Source organism: Bolinopsis microptera, chromosome 9 (assembly GCF_026151205.1).
Source record: "Bolinopsis microptera isolate Bmic1 chromosome 9, MBARI_Bmic_1.0, whole genome shotgun sequence".
In the NCBI taxonomy this organism is placed as follows: Eukaryota; Metazoa; Ctenophora; class Tentaculata; order Lobata; family Bolinopsidae; genus Bolinopsis; species Bolinopsis microptera.
In genome coordinates this window covers 11,225,578-11,245,604 of record NC_087080.1, presented here as the reverse complement: position 1 = coordinate 11,245,604, position 20,027 = coordinate 11,225,578, and the positions used below count along the sequence as shown (strand labels likewise).

The window sequence follows — 20,027 nt, the reverse complement described above, 5'->3', positions numbered from 1 at the left end:
CGCATGTACTGTGAAACTCAACTCACTCATTTGGCCATTAGTTCGCCGTTTGTAACACTTACGAATTTTGTTCTCTCCGCTCCGATCATTTTCTTGCCGAATATTTAGCATTCCCGTTGACTATGATGGAAACGAAGGTCGCAGATAAGGAAACAACCCCCGTAACGACTCCAGGACCAGCATCGCCTCCCTCCTCCACCTCCTCCTCTCCCAAGTCTCCAGAGTTTCTCTACACCACCTCTTCCCTCGAGAGCCTTGAGGATTGTAAGTCCTGTAAGTGGAGACACTACGGTCTCATATACACTTTTCAAATGTTTTCTACTTAAATTACTCAATCTATCTGACCGCGTTACCGACCTGCTGTGTTATTGTTGACTCGTTTGTAAATCTTTCTAATGCTTGTCGAGTTCAGTTGCAACACGCGTGTCACGGTCAATTCAGCTCCAATTTTAACTGGTCCTCCTGTTAAAATGTGTTTCATTGTGGAAATTTAATCATGATACGTTTCACACACTCACCGGTTCTGGGACTTGTAACAATCATCTCTCTTTCGGAACATTTGATGTATCCTCACTTGATATCGCGCTAATTTTTAAGCCCTCATAAAACGCCGACCTATATCAAGTACCTTTATTGCTATTCAGGAAAAAAAAATTAAACTCGCTACTTTACTTTTTGTTTACCGTTACATCTGTCTCCCAATATTGAAAGTTTGTGGAACTCTGTAAGTCAGGGGACACACGGTTTTGATTTCGTAACATAATATTTAATGTGCGATGTTTTCATTGTTGTTTCGTTGTCACTGCTCATCGGGTTCCAACAGGCCGTGCACTCCGTGATTTATCCAATTTAAGAAATGGTGTGGTCAGACAAAGGAGCAGTAAACAATGGAATAAGATCCAATTAGTCCTGAGTAACTCAGGTGTTTATTGTTTGCCTCTGCGTATCCCGATACATATCTAATTAGTAGCAATAGCTTGTCTATCACGTCATGAGTCTATACCATGTACCAGGTCTTTTATATGGAGTCCAGACAGCGTCTACTACACACTCTGTTTCCGCCATTACCCACCCCCGCTCTTTGACTTTCGTTTGGCATTAAACCACCTCTCCCTTGCCGCTTGCTAGGCACTCCCGCCTGCTCGCTCTCTTACCAGAAAAGGTTAATTAATTTGTTGCAAACGAGTTGTCATAAGTAGCGGAGAATTTTGTTAACTTAGAGTGCAAGCCAGGGGTTTTGAGAGTTGTTCATTGGTCGCTGTCTCGTGCTTGCAGACGCAACGCTACTAAACCACCGACTTGCCTAGATTTGACCTTTCCCTTTCTTCTGATTTATCCGTATGTGCCAGCAAAATTGAAATTCTTAGCCAGGATCAACAGTCGCTAACCCTCACTAAAATGCAGTGACCTCTAATATAACTTCATCCAATTCGTTTAGCCCGATTCCTCAATTCAGTTAATCCAATTCTTCATCTATTCATGCTGAAATAATTTTGTTTCTCCGCGCGATCAATGACAAGAATTTTAAATGCAATTTTCCTGTTGAAGTGAAATGTCATTTAACTGCTAAGGACTGGGATCGAGCACACGATTAAACTAGGTTTCGAGCGGGATTGGACGCGAGGTTTTCTCCCTAAGAGCAGATCGCAGAGTTGCCTAGATCCCAGAACTCGAAACCTACCCCTCTGCATTGTGTCCTAACCGGTCTGTCTGGAGTTTGGCAGTGTTGACAAGGTCAAAATAGCCGTTTTGTAGGTAAACCGTCCTACAAATTATTTGCATTCTCAAAAAGGTTGAGTTAGTGTTCGAGCAAGTCGGTTCACGTTATCAGTTATGCCGTTTAAATCAACACGTTTTTCAACCGATGAAAGATGTCACCACAGATTCAAAAACGTTTAACCCAACAATAAACCCATTTGAGGATTAAATCAGGAGCCTGAACAAGGTCGCGAGACACTAAACTGGTCCTCGTGCATCCTTGAGCAGGTTCACGTATTACCGCATCATCCCCGCACTTAATTCTGCGCACTCGGCCGAAGAGAATTTAGATAAAGGTCTCAGAGGGCAGAGCTTGATGTGGCCTTTGTTTGCTCGTTAACTACTAAATTTGTAGTTTGCTAATCTCTCTCAATCCTCCTGTCGGTCTGACTGGCGCTGGAAACAATAAACAGTTGTCCTTTGCAGTGAGGCTTTTATATCCACATTATTATTATACGCAGTTCAGTTTTATACTTGGTTCTCTCTCGCTCAAAGTGCACAGCTGGACGATCCCACAGCAGCTTTGTCGCAGCAAATAATTCGCAAGTGATACTTTGTGAAATGCCTGGGTGCGCGCTCTTTTCCGGAGTTACTTCCCGGTTATGGTCTCATGCTCCCAGGTCTCCGGCCCTGCTGTGCCCCCAAATATTTGCCTGTGTTGTGCCACGTGATGTTGTGGCACGTGACCGGTGCACGTGCAAATATGATCGGATCCCAAAGTTACAGGTGGGGGGATTATTCGTAAAATCACTTGCTTTGTCAGCCTGTAATTTAGGGCTCGAGTTAGAGGGTGTCAGGGTATCACTGCAGCCTGGTAATTAAAATGAAAATTTCGTTAGCGTAGCTCCACTTGGGGGAAACATGACGTTTATGCAGCACGAATTACGACAAAACTCGATAGACTCAATATGATAGCCACTCTAATTTCGAGGTAAACTGAAAATTACTATGTTTAAAGGGGTCGGGGGCGAACCTTTGTTATGCTTGCCAGTTGTATGAAGTGGGGTGTTTGTGACAGACCTGACACCGACTTCTCATCTCACTTTAGTGAGCACATATCAATACGTAGTTTGTAATTATTTGTTGCGACTCTTCTCTTCTATCTTGTGAACACACCATGCTCCCCACCGGGCACGCCAACCCCTCGTTCTATTGTTTGGATAGCCAACAAGTTGGGGTCCGGTAGACCCTGAAATAGACCAACATCGTTAACATATAAGACGCATCAATCCCTGTTGTAACATTGTTACCTTTGTGTGTTATAACAATAAGTAGGGCACGTTGTATGCGAGTCAAGAGAAAAGTGAGCCGTTTATAAATAACCGATTATTGATCGTATTGGGAACGCATTGTGTTCCAAATCTTTCCAAATACGGATGATCCTTGAAGCGTGACCTTGGTAATAACCATTTATGATTACCACGATGGATTCTCAAATTTTCGAGCCCTATAATACTTGATCATCACAACAGGCTGGGTAGACCAGTAAGTCTTGGGTGGCTGTTATTGGTCCCCTGCCGGTAACGTGGGCTAAATTCTCTTCTCTGATAGGTCGGAGAACCGTGAAACGTGCTGTGATTGGTGGGCTCGCCACCCCTGCACGTGTGACGTTACCTAGTCTGGTGCTGTGTTCGGTCACGTTGAAAAATGAGGTTCATGCCACTCACGGACCCATGAGCAAGGTTACCAACCAAATCATCCCTATTAAATATGATAAATCTTTTAAATTTGGAGATAATTAATCTATTAGTGAATTAAGAGTTAGGGCTCAGGGATCCCATTGTCAAGGCACAATAGGCGTTAAAATGATAAATTTTCACAAGCCGTACAAATGTTGTGCCCTAGATTACCATTGTCTCAGACTAGATCGAATACCGTTTCCGTGGTTCGCGGACTAAACATTTTCCGAGCCCTAAATCTCGGGAGGTAGACCCAGTCTGCATACCGCTCCAAATTTATTATTCCCGTTTAAGTTTAACGCGGTGCTCTATTTTTATTGTTTTCTAGAGCTCTACACGATACAAATTGGGTTTAATTCTGTCTCTTAATTTCACTTTCACCAGCCCTATGGGTTAAATGCTAGATATGCAACGCTGGCTTCGTTGTCTTTTTCTCTGCTCTCTGTGTTTAGTCTTATCCTGGAAACGAGGTTTAACCTCAATTTCAGACACCTACTCGTAACCTCAAGTACCAAAAGTACCAGACCTTGCTCTGCCAGAAGTTACTTTCCCTCAAACCATCCGTGATTTTGCCTCTTCTTTATTTATAAATGTCGCCCAATGAAATGTGTTCATATCTCCGGCTGAACCAATAAGAATTGAGAAAATTCGTGATTTGGCTGGTAGGGCACATATTAGTGACTAGTCGGGGTAGGAAACGAAGCCAAGCAACTCTCCAAATGAACATATAAATGTAATATGCTTTTGTTAGCCTTACCTTATACAAGAGACATGCTAAATTTACTGATACCTTCTTCTGCCTTTTTGCACAAAAGGCTTACTATTTTATTTTCTCTCTACATTTTGTGTCGTTAGCCCTATATTTGCCGGAAGATGGAGATGATGGCGATGACAATATTATATTTTATACCGTTATATTAAAAGATTAAGGCTGGATTCACCCGACTAGCGATGCGTCTCCGTTGCAACAATTATCACACCTACTAAAATTGTGGGATTAACACTGGGTGATCTAAACAAATGACCCTTCATTGCTCCATCATGACCCTCTTCATTGAACAAAATATAACCTCACTCCGACTTCAAGTTAACATCTAATCCGGCACCCCTATCCGGCACCTACCCTCCCCCTCAATATCGCTTACTGATCCCCCTATATTGCCTCGATAATTCCTTGCTTGTTTTGAAGTTTAGATCTCCTCTATCTGAATTTAATTTCATGCCACACACCTTGCTCCCCCTGCACAGTTGCTCCGGCCTCTGTAAGAGTGCATCTCGCTTGATGACCGTTCCATGTCAAGTGCAATTAGATCGATAGATCTGCAGCCATTAGTTGATCGTATGCAGGTTATAGGTGATCGAACAAAAAGATTTTTCTCCTTTTAAAAACATCCACTCGCTATGTCTCGTGGCTTGCTTTTCAACACATGTTAGCCCATATAATGCTTCCAAACAGCTTTTTATTCCTTTTTCGTCGCGAAATTATATATTTATTTTAGTTTGCTCGAGCAATTCAATCCTTTTGGTCCCTTAATTTGAAAATTTACTTCGAGGACTTGCTTTATATTCGTTATGCTCAAATTAGCACATGTGCCGTGACAGCTAGTCTCCAACGTGCGATGACTTAAATCCTCGCTTCGCGAGATGCACAAATAATGTGTGCCACATGAATGCAATTAAACGTGTCCTCTATTACGATAAAAAGTTTCGAATTTTGCTATTTTTGCTTGATATGAGTTTATTTTTCGTCCGTTCCACAATTTTGTTTCGGATTGCCTTATAATATGATTTCATCCAATTCCAGCAAAGTTTATTGTCCAACTCCTGTGAGAGTAGCTCCCAAAGCAAAAGGTGAATATGCTATGAGAACACAGACACAGTCCCCATACCTTAAAACACGACAAAACCTCACTTATATCCACCAACATATCACTTAAATTGAAGTTTTAACCACGATCACGTTGTAACCTCATTTACTTTAGTTCGGAAACATATTAGTTAACTATCACTCAGACAGAAAGCAGTTAAATTTAACCACGTGACCCAGCTCCGATCTAATCCAACCGACAAATTGTCCTCGTTTTATCGGTCTAATCGATAGATGTGTTATCTATCTAGTGATTAACTGCCAATTTTGTGCGATCTACTCCGTTTACTGTACCAAGTGATACAACGCGGGTCCTGTGACAATATCCACCTGATTTCACTTACGATCACATCTCCATTGCTACATCAATCGTTCGATCATTCCCAACGTTTCGTGTTTCGCTCGGAAAGTTTTGTGTGTCAGTGTCAGATCTGACTCTAAGCTAAAGTAGGGATACTCTAAGTCTCAGTAACTTTAAAGTAACCAGCAATTAAAGGGGCACCGCTCCTCATTAAAACCATAGAACCTTTTCAAGTTATTGCCCTCCTAATTCCCCTTGTCTATTTCCGACCAGCCTAAATCTTTCAGATAAACGAAGGGTTGGAGTAAATCAACTTGGAGGAAGTTTCAGGAACGGACGACCCCTCCCCGACGAAGTTCGACAGAAAATAGTCGAGCTGGCCCAACACGGAGTACGACCCTGCGATATCAGGTCAGTCAACTCCACCGATCTCCAGTCATTTAACCATGTTCAAATTTACTAATCTTCAATTATAACTTTCCGTCAAATTTACCGGTCCTTCGTTTCAATCCTTCAAGTTTACTGATCTGCCATTTATTATGAGTTTAGTGAGCCGTGTCTAATTCTAGCGACAGGTTGGCGGGATTGGAAGACCCATTGTTTAGGGTTTTACAACTCTCAATCTTATGATGTATATTGTTCTGGCTCTCAATCGTATTGTTATAATGCACGTTTTTCTAGTTCTAAATCATATGATGAGTATTGTTCTGGTTTGCACAGAAAATTCCGCCGTATAATCTATATCTTTTTGAACATGTTTCCATTTAAATTAAGTCTCTTCCATCGAAATTGTAATTTGCAACGTCAATGAGGGGCGGTAGAATAATTCATCACAATAAGAAACAATTTCTTACAATAAGCAACAATTTCTTACAATGAGTAATATTAATAAGTTCTTACTTCGTATTTACGAACGGAACACAATGACCGTGCTCTTATGCGGAATCATGACAAGATAAAGCGAAATGAGTTGTTTAAGTTGCTGGGATAATAATACCAACTAAAGATAGATAGATGCTAATAACTAAAGATAAGCTGGCCAACTCCGTAACAGGCTTTATCTCGACAATACTTAATTCTACTGACATATAGCACTACTATTCGTGTGTGGGTGTGTGTGTGTGTGGGTGTGGGGAGGTTGAGAAAATAATCATTCCATTATACACATTTTGGTGCGGCGGGAAGAAATATTATACATTATCTAACATGTAACTTTCCACACTTTTGGGGATGAATACTGAATAATAGCCACAAATCTACTGGGGCGTTAGTGAATGACAGTCATGGGTTTGCCGGACTTTATGTGAAGTTACACAGAACCGGCCCCCGGCCCTTTTCACTGAGTACTTCACACAAAAATTCTGTTTTTGAGGGGTCTTTGTACGGGCAGCCAATAAGTCTGTCAATTTCAAACGAATCTCCATCTGTCGATAAGAAGTGGCTGAAATACGTCCTTGTGTGTGTGTCACGCCGCTCTACCCTCACTAGATGCTCTATCATGTAAAAGCTAAAACGGGTTTCGTCACCGTTTATAAATAATATCCGCATTATTTGTGGTAACAGGTTATCACTTTAATAATCCTTATGAATTGCTTATCGGTAAACTCTCCCTCCTCGCTGTTAACTCCTCAAACGAAAAGCGATAACGTCCTCGCAACCTCCAATGATTAAATAATTGGTCCTTCCCTCGGTGCTCAAACGACTTTGAAGGTTAAAGTAATGTAACAATTTCACCCTAACTTCCAGTTAATGGAACTCTTTGCACTGATCTCATTACTCTTCATGCTTCCAGAATTAAATTTACACTGTACAGCACATTAAGGTTGGATATATTGGCTGTGGATTTGATCCGCGAGATAGGCCGAAGGAGCATCTCAACTCAAAGGAACTTTAATTTAACGTCGTCCGGGCAGGTTTCAGCCCAAGTTGCAATTGTCCTTTAATTGAACTGGAGCAGTTAAGGGTTGTCAAAGTGTGCCGCATACTGTGATGTCCTTCTAATTTAGATAAGTTAGGCAAATTTAATTAGCTTAAGTATACGCATTCTACTCATATCATGTCAGAATGTGGAGAATGGAGATCATTAATCGTTTTCTTGAAAGATATCATTGTATCAAAGTACTTGAGATTCTAGGAATTTTAGGAATACGGCCATGGTTGGCTGATGAAACTGGAAGTAATCTTCATATTATGATCTTACCAAAACAAATGTTTCGCCTAGTTAACTGTACAAATATCTGCTCTCCCAATGCCTCAAATTCAACCAAATTTAACAAAAACTAACCCGCCTCCCTTCAAAGTGCAGCCACCAAATTCAACCAAATTTTCAACAAAACTAACCTGCCTCTTTCCCCTCAGTCGACAACTAAGAGTATCCCACGGTTGTGTAAGCAAGATCCTGGGTCGCTACACTGACACCGGCAGCGTCATGCCCGGCGCAATCGGCGGCTCCAAACCTCGAGTCGCCACACCTGAAGTTGTTGGTAAGTACCTAACTTTACCCACATCTCATCTCAAGTATTGGGACGAGTTTTGCTTATAGTGTTATCTCATCCGGCGTGGTGATGTTTTCAGAAATCAGAAACGTGAGCATTTGTGTTATGGCATAATACCAGGAAACTTTTACTTACGTGGCGACGTTGTGGAATCGGAATTCGGAAGCGGATTATTTTCCGGGGAAATGTAGTAGGAAAGCAATTGAATGATGCATTTCTTACATCATTAGGTAATACTGAGACTTACATCACTGTAATATACTGATCATATGCTTTACATCATTGGAATACTGAGAATAATTTCGATTCTTTCAGCTGTTATCGAGAGGTACAAGAACGCAAACCCCAGCATGTTCGCCTGGGAGATCAGAGATAGATTACTGCTAGATGGCATGTGCCCCAATAAGGTACATACTTACAAATACAATTTGTAGAGAAATGGTTTTAAGTTTTGACGGTTTTCTCACGCTCATATAACTTCAATATGTGATAACGTTTATTACGAGACAAGTGGCAGTGCAACTTGAGATTCCTATTTAGTTCCTAAAACGGATGTTTCTCTTCACCTGAACATGATACTATGTAATATTGTATTAATTTTACATAATTTTACAGGTTCCCTCTGCCAGTACAATCAACCGCATTCTGAGGTCTAAGTCTGCCAACGCCGCCAAGGGACAGAAACGAGTACACACCTCCTCCATTTCATCTCTACTGAACTCGACCAAACTTCCCACCCAATGCATACCCAACAGCAAGATTAAGACACCTTCGCCGACAAGCAAATCTCCCAAAACTCCCCTAGTTACAATATCGACGACATTTTGGGAATCAAGAGACACCCTTCTGCAGGTAAATACTAGATTTCATGGTCGATAACGCGATTTAGTTTCCGTAATGGCGACAGGCTGTCGTCGTGATATTTTAAGTTTACCCAGGGTATCCATACCTCACGTTTTAAGGGGCAATTCGAGGGAAAAATAACAAAATTCAGTACTAGCCCCTTATCAGTGCGTCAAAAATATGCATTACATTAGCGTACCATTGTCTCGTCAAAAATTTTAAAACTTTTAAAACCCTTCCAGTCAGTACCTTTCAAATATTGCAATCTTAAGGCTAATGTAAATTTATCCGTAATTGTTAATAAGTCGATATATGGGTGTCCCTGACTGATGGCCCGAAAAAACATTACCTCAACGTCACAGTTGTGTGTCCTTTAGTGAAAATAGTGAAAATAGTTTCTAAAATGTTTCGTCTGTCCTGGATCATTCATATCCATCTCCCAAATGATAAACATCTTGCCTCATCCCTTATTTTACGAAGTTTCTATTTATACTCTTTCCAATTTCTAAACAGCGTTGTCTTTCAGAGGGATTGACGAATGAAAACTCCGCTAAAAAGATTAAGCAAGAACGTAAGTAACAAGATGGGGTACACGTGACCTAGATACTAGTCGCCTATTGGCCGGGTAGGGGAGGTTGTCCTTGTCATTGGTGGGATAGAGAGAGCGAGGGAGTTAGAGACACAAGTTGTAGCAGCGACCTAGCCACGTGATACACTCATATTATCCATGTCGCAGTTCGCAGTCATGTATGGCAACAATACGCTATTCCCTGCCTCCTAAAACAACTGCCCAGCATTAGAGTCTGACCTGGAGCTCCTACCAATGAGTGCGCCGCGTTCCCGCCCACGTGGCCAATTCCCGCCAATGAGCGGACAATTGACGGGCTGAGTCACGAGCAGCCTCGTGAGGCGGAGGTGGCGAACCATGGTTGCCTCTCACTCGTATTGCTTGGTCATCAGTGCAATCCAGCTCGGAGACTCTATTGCCTCCTTGTAACAATGCGCTGATGAACAGGTCCGATCCAATTATTGAGCAGAGTGAGCCGATCATCTATCGGTAGAGAACGGCAACTGACCTGACATACCATGTCATACGTGCACCAGCTCGCCACACCAACCCTCTTTTGTAAGTTTCATCCTCTCTCATTATCCTCTCTCTACAGTTCTCTGTAATAACTTTAATAATGTAAAAAGCGGGAGGAGGTTGTTGAAACATTGGATGGGGAGTTAGTTTTTGAGTAGGGTCCAGGGAGGGGATGGTAGGGTCGGACTGCCTGGCGCCACACGTCCCCTCACCACCAGCCCCCGGAGATGGTATGCCTGGAAACTGGATGTTGAGTAGAAGAGTCCTCAAGTACACCCTGTACAGCTGGGTTAAGTCTGCACGTGAGGCCGTGGTTGGTAACACAGTGTCCGAGGTAGCAGAGTTGACGTGATCAATTGTGATAGCAACTGCTAGCTCCGGCCCGTGGTTTAGGAATTAAGGTTATCCAGAAAATTAGGGTACTTGAATAAGGGTACGGAGATGAGGTACCCTTGTACTATTACTGCCGTATCGTACTGTGCGTGGGTGGACATTTAGGTTGTCCGGAAACACATATTTCTAAAATTTGAAATCTCCCAAATTTAATGATTTGGTAATAAGGATAAGGGAATTACGTAGTGTGACAGTTCCTTGAGCCCTAAAATATTGTAATTCACAGCAAGTTTCCCCTCAATTATAAAGGTGCACGGGGGTGTTGAGTGGAAAAAAGGAGATAAGATCGTCTCCCCGTATCCTATATCTGGGTTCCCACCTCCACCACAATTCACCACGTGACGGTTGAGATATCCCGGGGAAGTCATGGCTGAGAGAGATACTGTTATTATTTTACAAGTCTGGTGCCTTACTTAGTACCAGGCACTCCGACCCTGATTAGGGCTCGTACATTAGTGTATCTGCCAACACAGTTTCCTCACTTGATACTAAATCAGGGGGTCACGTGGCCGCCTTCCCACCAATCAGTCGTCATCCTGCTGGGTTTAGACGATGGGCTATTGTTAACTCATTACGCCCTATTTCGAAATTTCAATAACAATTATCGCCCTTTATTAGATTTCAATTGTGTGAGATTGAAAGGTAGGCTCAGGTGCCGTGGCGCATGAAACGAGGACCGTAGCTCAGCGTGCCCTCACGTGAGGCTCGACACTGAGAGATGGGGGCTACATTTGCATGGCATTTACTTTCAAACACAGTGTAAGCTGGGCAGGATAATCTTTCCTGTGGGAATGTAATGGCTTGTGTTACGTGGCCAGGTGCTGTTTCCTTGAGTACCAGGAAGTAAGGATCAGCAAGCCACCTCGGTAAGGCCGTGCATCGTGTTACAGCATCGTGTCATTCCGAACACACCATGGTCACGTTTCCCTCTGCTAGCGTTGCAACTCGGTGTTGCAGAAGAATAGACCTGCGTGAATAGCACTCACAATTTGGTAAGTCCTTCCCTGCGTCAAGACAGGCGAGCGAGCGAGATCTGGGCTCAGTAGGATCGTGAGATCATAAGTTCCTCTCACTCTCGGATGATTCGCAGTACTCCATAGACCTCCCGTGTGGGCAATCCGGCTAAAAGTTTCCAACGATCAACTGGCCTGGTGACTAAAGACTGTAACGGACCACCGACACACATCACGTTGCAATATATGTCATGTTACTCTACTTTCCCACGCCCTACATTTCACACCAGTCCGATGATTAAAGTTTCTGAAACCATCGCCACTCGCCAGTGCTTTCTAATGGATTAAATTATGTGGAGAGTTTGAGTTGCGAGGGTGGGATGTTACAGCTCAACGCAGGTACACGTGAATTAGTTTCGCTCTCACGTGTTACCGCTCAAGTCAGCCGTATGTCAATGCTAGTAAAAACATGGAACTGTGCTGATCAGTGGACCATGACCTTGACCGCACGCGCGGCCTCGTGAGACTCTACTTTTGTCGGTCAGGTGACGCGCGCGTGACACGCACGTGATCCCCGCGTGGCCTGGCATCACTGCCATGCTTCACAATAGGCCGGCCCGCACGTGACAACAGCATGACATGTACTTAGAGACCCGTGGTAGTTACAGATGCCTCGTGACCTGGCAATTTGTTTCACGTTAGAAGAGTGCATCCCACCGTAAATATCCATTCAATTGCGATGATAATATATTCTTATTTTTAGTGATAAGACTAATACTATACGAGCTGCTTAGAGTCAAATTCTGGGCCAATGAGCGGCGGAGGAGATGACATTAAGCCAATGAGATTGGTGTATCTAATAACGATGTACAATATGAACAATGGGCGGCAATTGTCGCCGCCATGCCAATGCTCGGTAATAGCTAAACTAAATCCCTGCTGTGGAGTATGTAATCAGCAGTATCTGCTCCAACTCATGTCGCCAACAACCCATCAGCTCAGCCCGTACATCTCCTTTCCAAATGAGAAATAACCCGGGTACCTACCAACAGGAAACAATTCCAATATTTTGACTTTATTGTATCTCTACAGATACTGAGTATGGAGCTCTTACAATAGCTCAAACACCTAAACTTTTAACCTGAGAGCTGACAAGGTCCGAATTAGCACGTTAGATTCTCACACCTCTGCTCTAGCTGGGGTAGTAGTTGTAGCCGGGATTGTAGAAAAATGGCTGAGAAGCTCACTCATTATTGTCATATTAGCGGCTAGTATACTTGCATATTATCGCACATTCTTCCCCACAAGTAGTGGTCTGTATAATACCTGTCAATATAAGTGGTGTTAATCGCCAATGGTCCGGACTAACAACACTGCCCTATTGTCTCTGCTAAACTTGTTAAAGTTTCTCTCTCTCTCTATATATATATATATATATATCTATCTCTCTCTCTCTCTCTCTCTCTATCTCTCTCTCTCTCTCTCTCTCTCTCTCTCTCTCTCTCTCTCTCTCTCTCTCTCTCTCTATCTCTCTCTCTCTCTCTCTATCTCTCTCTCTCTCTCTCTCTCTCTCTCTCTCTCTCTCTCTCTCTCTCTCTCTCTCTCTCTCTATCTCTCTCTCTCTCTCTCTCTCTCTCTCTCTCTCTATCTATCTCTCTCTCTCTCTCTATCTCTCTCTCTCTCTCTCTCTCTCTCTCTCTCTCTCTCTCTCTCTATATATATATATATATATCTCTCTCTCTCTCTCTCTCTCTCTCTCTCTATCTATCTATCTATCTATCTCTCCCTCCGTCAGTTCCAGCACATGTTTAGCGTGTTACAAAACACAGCACAGCAGTCTCTGAGGAACGTGAGGAGGGCCCGGATCTGCTTGAGCAAACTTCTATTTTCTATTTTCACGATCTGAACATTTAAAACTACTTTCACCATGACACGGAGCACGCTGTGTCGTCATTGCGGGAGTGTTACAAAACATTACAGGACACGTGACCACACTCTCCCCTCTACTCCCCCTGCTCCTCCCATTTTAACAGCGACTGCTCCGGTCACGTGACCGCTGCTCGGAGTTGACACGTTTGAAAGTGGCAGTAACTGTATTAGCAGCTCCGTTACAGTTAATGTGTCTTGCTCTGTCATACAACTGCAGTATGGCAGCTTCGGAGCAGCAATGCACTTGAACTTTTTCTCTGCCAGATATATCGTAATTGGTAATAGTAATGACGGCTACATACTCGATCTATGCCAAATATCGTAATAGTAATGGAGCTGAGTAATAGTACTGGCGTCCAGCACCTGATCTAGATATTGTAATAGTAATGGCGTCCAGCACCCGCCGATTTAGTTCCACGCTAACCCCAACTCCTTAGTCTGTATTGGTTTACTCCCTCATTTATTTGTTAATCTCCTCAAATAATCAGATCCTTTGTAAATATTGTGCTCGGTACCAACAATGCATTTTTAGTTACCCCCGCCATTCGGCGCCATAATGCTTCATAAGGCTCTATTAGTTACAGTATCAATAGGCAATTACGCGGCTAAAACGGTTAAGTCTACCGCTCAAAACATTTAATATTAATCATAATTTGGACATGACATTAAGCAATCTCTCTTGTCCGTGAGGATGGTAAATGGTTATTATTAGCGAATGATCGGCTGAAAACAAATAATTAAAGCTTTGTGAGGAGGTTGCAGGGTAACTATAGCCCGTACCATCGTGTAACTCCCACTAATATAAGTATTTATGGTAGCTTTGCCAATAATCTTCTGCACATCTTTTATAATTACTAACAGCCCCCCTATTCACGGTCCTTCGTCAGATCGTCTCTTCTTCATGCGGGGATTACAAAAATGCTCAATGGTCAGTTTCACCGTATCACTATATATATAATTTGTGTGTATACCACAGATTAAGTAGCATTATACGTGGTCAGATATACATTCCTCTCATTCTCCCAGGCTTCTTAAGTTACTTTTTCTTTACCATGTAGAATTAACTAATGTGGCGTAGACCGGGGATTAAGAATCGAGGGATCACCCTCCCCTACTCAATGTAAAACATTCTTTATACTCAGCCGAGCGTACAAGTTAGTAGTTAGGTATGAGGCTGGTATCGTGGAGGAGCATTCTATTTCCGCAGCATCCTCTCCAATTTGTCCACAAGGTGATCAGTGTAAATGTCCTCAGATCACTGAACTAGTGCCGATCAGAGGGGCTCTAGTATTAATATTACGAAATTTTATAATTGGGAAGTAACAATTTGTGAGTTCCCGTTTCCTGTCCTTTGAGCAGCCCAATCTAGCTTTGTGGGATGCCTAACTCAGCCGACACGCTTTATACTTACCTCCACTGCTCGGCTAATGATTTAAAGGACTAGAATGTAGGGATTCCAGACCTGGTAGAGTCGAATGCGGGGCTGTGTTGGATTCTCGGAACCTTTGTACGTAAACAGGATTACAGTCATTATCATTCAGCTGTGTGATCTGAGCGGCTCAAAAAAAACACGTTCAATGGTAATTAACTAGATTTCAGTGCGGGATGTTTTACTCGAGTTGTTGGGTCTGAGCGGAGAAGTTTTTAGGGGGGTCTGGGTTTCATGTGTGTTGGATAATATGTGGTAAAAATTATTGGTATCCATGCCAAGAATTACATGGTAGAATTCTTTCTATATTAGTTCAGCCATCCCATCAGATTTATGATGACATTATATAATCATTAATTTTGTAGGCACGACATTGACCAAACCCAAACCATGCACGGTCATTTTTCAATATTTAGGCTAAAATCAAGATATCACTGACTTTCAAAAAATTGTTGATGGACAACGGCAGCAAATGAATCCACAAAAGTGCAGTTTTATTGAATTACTTGCTTATAAGTGTTTTTCTAATCACTTTTTAATTAGAAAAGCAGTACTATTATCTGAATTTCGACCACGACAACCTAAATTGAATTAGCGACTGAAGCAGAATTTGTGGGTGTGTCACCTGTCACGAAATACCACCTAAAATTTAGATGGTTGACCGATGGTAAATTTAATTGTCTTATTAATAATTAGTAAGTGATTTGGGTGCGACGAGTTTCATTTTCAAGGTATTTGAAACTGAGTTGAGTCATAGTTTATGTCAAAAGTCAGAAGAGATAAAGAGTATTAAATGACAAGGAAACCTCCCCCCCCCCCCCCCCCCCCCCCCCCCCCCATACTATTTCTCTATTTGTTTATTTTCAAAATAAAATCTTTGAAAGTTTGCCTCCAAATTATATGTTTTACTAACCCCAACATTATTTCAGATCCCACCACTCCCACCTCACGATCGAGTCTGTCTTATCTTGGAGCCTCCTTGCTTTCTGAGGTCAGTATTTTATCTTATACTAAAATCATCCTTATTTTTCTTTTTCCTAACTTGAGCGGTGTGGCCCTCTCAGTGGTGTTAAATGTTTCGAATGAATGCTCCTCAGTACCTAAGATTGTTTCTGGTTCTACCGGCTAAAATTTCTCCTAATTCAGCATTTGTCACCTGTTAGCCCGCGGGCATAAAAAATTTTGCCAATCAATTAATTAAATAGCATAATACTTGAAAGAAAATTCGATATTTTGAGTTCAAAGGCTTGAGTGGGGCGGGACGTTTGAGGGTTTTGGGTGTTATCAGTGAAGCGGTTCTGCTGATCAAAGCGTCACGTGATACTGATGCTTTGTGATAAGTTTTAAATGTGTCAACCTGAGGCCGGTCAACAACCTTCCCCTAGACCTGATTGGTTTTTAACTGAATCTAAGGGTAGTACCCACCGGTAGTACCCACCGTACGTCATGGCCCTAATCTCCCTTCTAACATCTTAAATCACTCGTCACGGTCAACTTTAGCCGCCGCCGCCTACCTTCTTATCAGTGCTCCGCACAAAGCAAATAACAAGAGCCAAAAAAAGCCACCATCTATTTTTAACGCCTCCTCCCTCCTGGGGGAGTCTGTATACCTGGTTACCTGTGTTACAACACGCTCCAAACAGAGCTGATGGCTGGCTCCCTGTATATATACTAATGTGAGGGGGTGCTGTGCTAATATCCCATCAACTGATCACATAGTTACCTCCACCATGAGCAGGTCACCAGTCCCGGTCACAATTTACCATGGTTCAGTAGTCAGGGACCCTGCCGGAAACCACCACAATATGCACCTCACATGTTGCCATGGTAACCACGTCCCCGTCACGTGGTTTGCACGTGATCCGCAGAGCGGGGTGAGTTGGAGGGCGGGACACGTGACGGACTATCGCGCTCCGGCCAACAGGTGGAGGTGGAGCCAGATATGAAGAGAGAGAGAGAGAGAGAGAGAGAGGGGGGACAGAGGGATGGGTCCGAGTAAAGTTGATTACAATGGCTGGAGCACGGTGGTGAGGATCTAACTTTATTGGTGTGTTGAGAATAGATGTGAGGTAGAAAGAGTTGACTAGCATTTCCCATTGTTACCCACTGAGACACTGTAAGTTATTCAGCTAAGCGGAGTTGCCAATCTGATTAGTATTACATGGTATAAGAGTTTTTTTTGAGGTGAATAGAGCCTGGAGGTAATGAAGCCGCCATCACTTAGTACTCATAAAGTTTAACACTAGCCACTTACCCCAAATATGTATCACCGCATTCTGCGAATTGTATCGAAATCTATCAAGCGTGAAATGAAACAATAACTGAGCCAGCAGCCATTCGGAACACTGACATCCTGACAGCTTAACAACAGATGACACTTCATAATACCACTTATCACCAATTCCAAATCTCCTTCTAAGTTTTCTAACCACCCCCCTGTCACAGGTCGCTGAAAAGAGAAACCAACTCGCAGCCAACACGAGTCTGCTGGCGCAACAACTGGAGCAGCTCCAAAACTCCGGCTTCGTGCTGTTGCCCAGGTGAGAATTGAGAGATTACGACACTTGTGTAGCTGTCACTAGCTGTACGTGTGACTGCACATGTTGTAGGGTGTATATGTGTCAATATAGCTGGTGTGTGATCCTGGCTTTTGTACTTTGCACCAGGGGTTACGCGTCGTTACGTGGTGTAATGTTTGGTGCACCTTTGTTGCTTATCCGTTCATAAGGTCATTGTATTGGGTTATTTATATGTGATGTATTTAACGGATGTTCAACAAATATCAGTGATTATCTGCTTGCACGAAATACCCAAATATGAGTTTGTTGACCTTACAGTTTAATAAATGTCACTGAAAATAGGGGACTGGGTTTGACTGCCAAATTGCCCTTCTCACTTATAACCATTTAACCCTAAAATCATACAGTTTATAAAAAATCGCCTGTAAAACTAACATCACCCTTTCTTCAGCTCGTTGCTGCAGTCGACACCAGGTCTGAGATCCCTGTCAGGCTCTCTCTCCGCTCTGACAGCCCTCTCCACTCTCAACCCCCAACTCTCTCAACTATCCTCCCTCACCGCCCTGGTGCCGGTCCTGACTCCCTTCCCAGTTCCCACCCTACCTTCCCTCGGCGACAAACGCTCCTTCGCCCCCACCTCCCTCTCTCCGCCCGCCGCCGCCGCCATCGAGAGTCTCTCTCCAACTGTGCCGGAGTGCGAGCGCACCGCCACGAGTATCGAGTACTTGAGACTCAAAGCAAAGGAACACAACCTGCAGCTTTCGTCCGTGCAGACGTGAGATTACTGTACACTCTTTAAAAGAGGACACTTTCTGACTCCATATATATTTGACCGGGTGTACCTTTTTGACGAAATTAAGAATTCGGTTTACGATAGAGCTCCCAACTTATTACCCTCTAGATAAGGCTTTAGACATCAAAGGCTAATTTCAAAAAAGAAAGCTTTGTCTTAGGGCGGTTGGTTAAGCTTAGACTTTGGACCTCCAGTCAGTCGAATGTTCACTGTCAAGAGCGTGCAATCTCCAATTCATACAATTTGTTAGCCATACTTCCCGTTAACCCGGGACCTAATGGGAGACACATTGTTAGAGCCGGATTACAAGCGATTGCACCCTACTCCTGCCCACTTAAATGTGACAAATGGTAAAGCTGAACGTTTGGCTTACAGTATGAATACCGCTGACTTTGACGCGAATGTTAATTTAACAAAATTGGGCCTGCCTTTCGTGTAATTTCGTGCATCAAAGTATCTACCGAGGGCTTAGCTCTGGATTGTGAGACTCGAGCAAGATTATGAACTTTGTTACTCTGTTCCCGTTTTGGAACGGTTATTTAAGATTCGGATAAATTTTTGTAGGAAAATTATGTTTCAAAAGACGACGATTTTCAGATGTTTTACACTTAGTTCGTCAAATGACTTAGCTTATTTTTAGCTAATTTATTGAAGGATTACGTGCTGATTGAAAAGTTTTTATGATGTATCATCATGCAAGAAAATGTTTGTGAATATTTTAGTTTTGGGCTGAGAAATTTGCTATTTATATCCTGTTTTCCTTGGGTGCATTTGATGATAATGGTACCCAAGTAATCTGTAGAAGTATTTTAAAAGGGTGTTGCCAATAGGACTAGAATTCAAAATTATCATAACATTATAGGTAGCATTTTAAATGATAGCGCTAAACTTAATTAATACTATGACCGATATCTGAGAAAGTGATGAGAATGATGAGTTTACTAAACATTCGTAATTTTGCTTATAGTTATATAGATGTACGTTAACTTTGTGCTTTGCTATTGTTGAGTTATTATTATAAATTTGAGAACATCTAATGAAAGTTTTTTATTTGTTTTTACGAAAATTAAAAATAACACTGCACCATGCTAAATCAGAATTTGGAAATAAAATGCGTGTCACATAAGTTGAATAGTTTGCTAAGAAGTGTAATGAGGATAATGTATAGGGTTTTTGCAGAATAATTTAAAGCTGCTTAATCGTAATGAATCTTATTACATTAAAATTTACCCGACGAAGATGTAAATTCAAGTAATTCAAGCGAGATCAATCTAGATCTAATAAATTACAAATTAATGATTAATCTTACAAATCAACAATAAATTGATTAGTCTAGATCATTGATCGCTTGATTATTTGTGGCCCTTTGATCTAAATCTAATAATATCGAACAACGTATTAATCAATTATTAACAAACAATTATCTAAAAAAATAAAATAATGATAATATCCCGCAGAGAGATTAGCCAAAAATCTCTAGAGCTGAACAAAAGAACCAAACAAATATTTTGGCCATAGCTATAGTGCTAAGGGCTGAGCCGTCTTTTTTGAAATTTCCGGAGATAACCTGTAACCGTAATCAGTAATACTAATATTAAGTTGTAGGTTTATTAATTGACGATGTCAATTGTTCGTAGTCAAATCGTCCTTGTATTGTTTTACTTCTCTTATTGGTATGGGCAGCGCTTAGCCTGTCATTCCGCCGCGCCAAATCTCTATGATTATGAACATAAACAATAAATATAATTACTGGGCCCGCTCAGCCTGTCATTCCGCCTAATCTCTATTCGTTGATCATGATAGCCTGAGGTCCCCAGGTAAAAATATAATATGTAATAGCGCGCCTGGGGTCCCCAGTCCTTGTCATTTGGCTCAATACAAGTGCTTGTGCAGTAAGCAAATGCTTTTTGAATTTGACTGTAGACTTGAATGAATTTAATATAATATAAGAATTTGTCTTGTAGTTGTACTTGTAGGCAAGTCG

General features: G+C 42.2%; 1 protein-coding gene across 1 annotated transcript; it reads left to right on the top strand.

Annotated features, from left to right (window-relative positions):
• The first annotated feature begins 21 nt into the window (after positions 1-21).
• Positions 22-18,747, top strand: LOC134820787 (paired box protein Pax-2-like). The gene is given in 10 exon segments (XM_063831401.1): positions 22-264; positions 5,893-6,016; positions 7,964-8,088; positions 8,416-8,507; positions 8,716-8,896; positions 8,899-8,952; positions 9,470-9,514; positions 15,661-15,722; positions 17,177-17,271; positions 17,702-18,747. Coding segments are annotated over 10 exon segments (1,248 nt in total). The 5' UTR covers positions 22-122; the 3' UTR covers positions 18,030-18,747.
• The last annotated feature ends 1,280 nt before the right edge of the window (positions 18,748-20,027 follow it).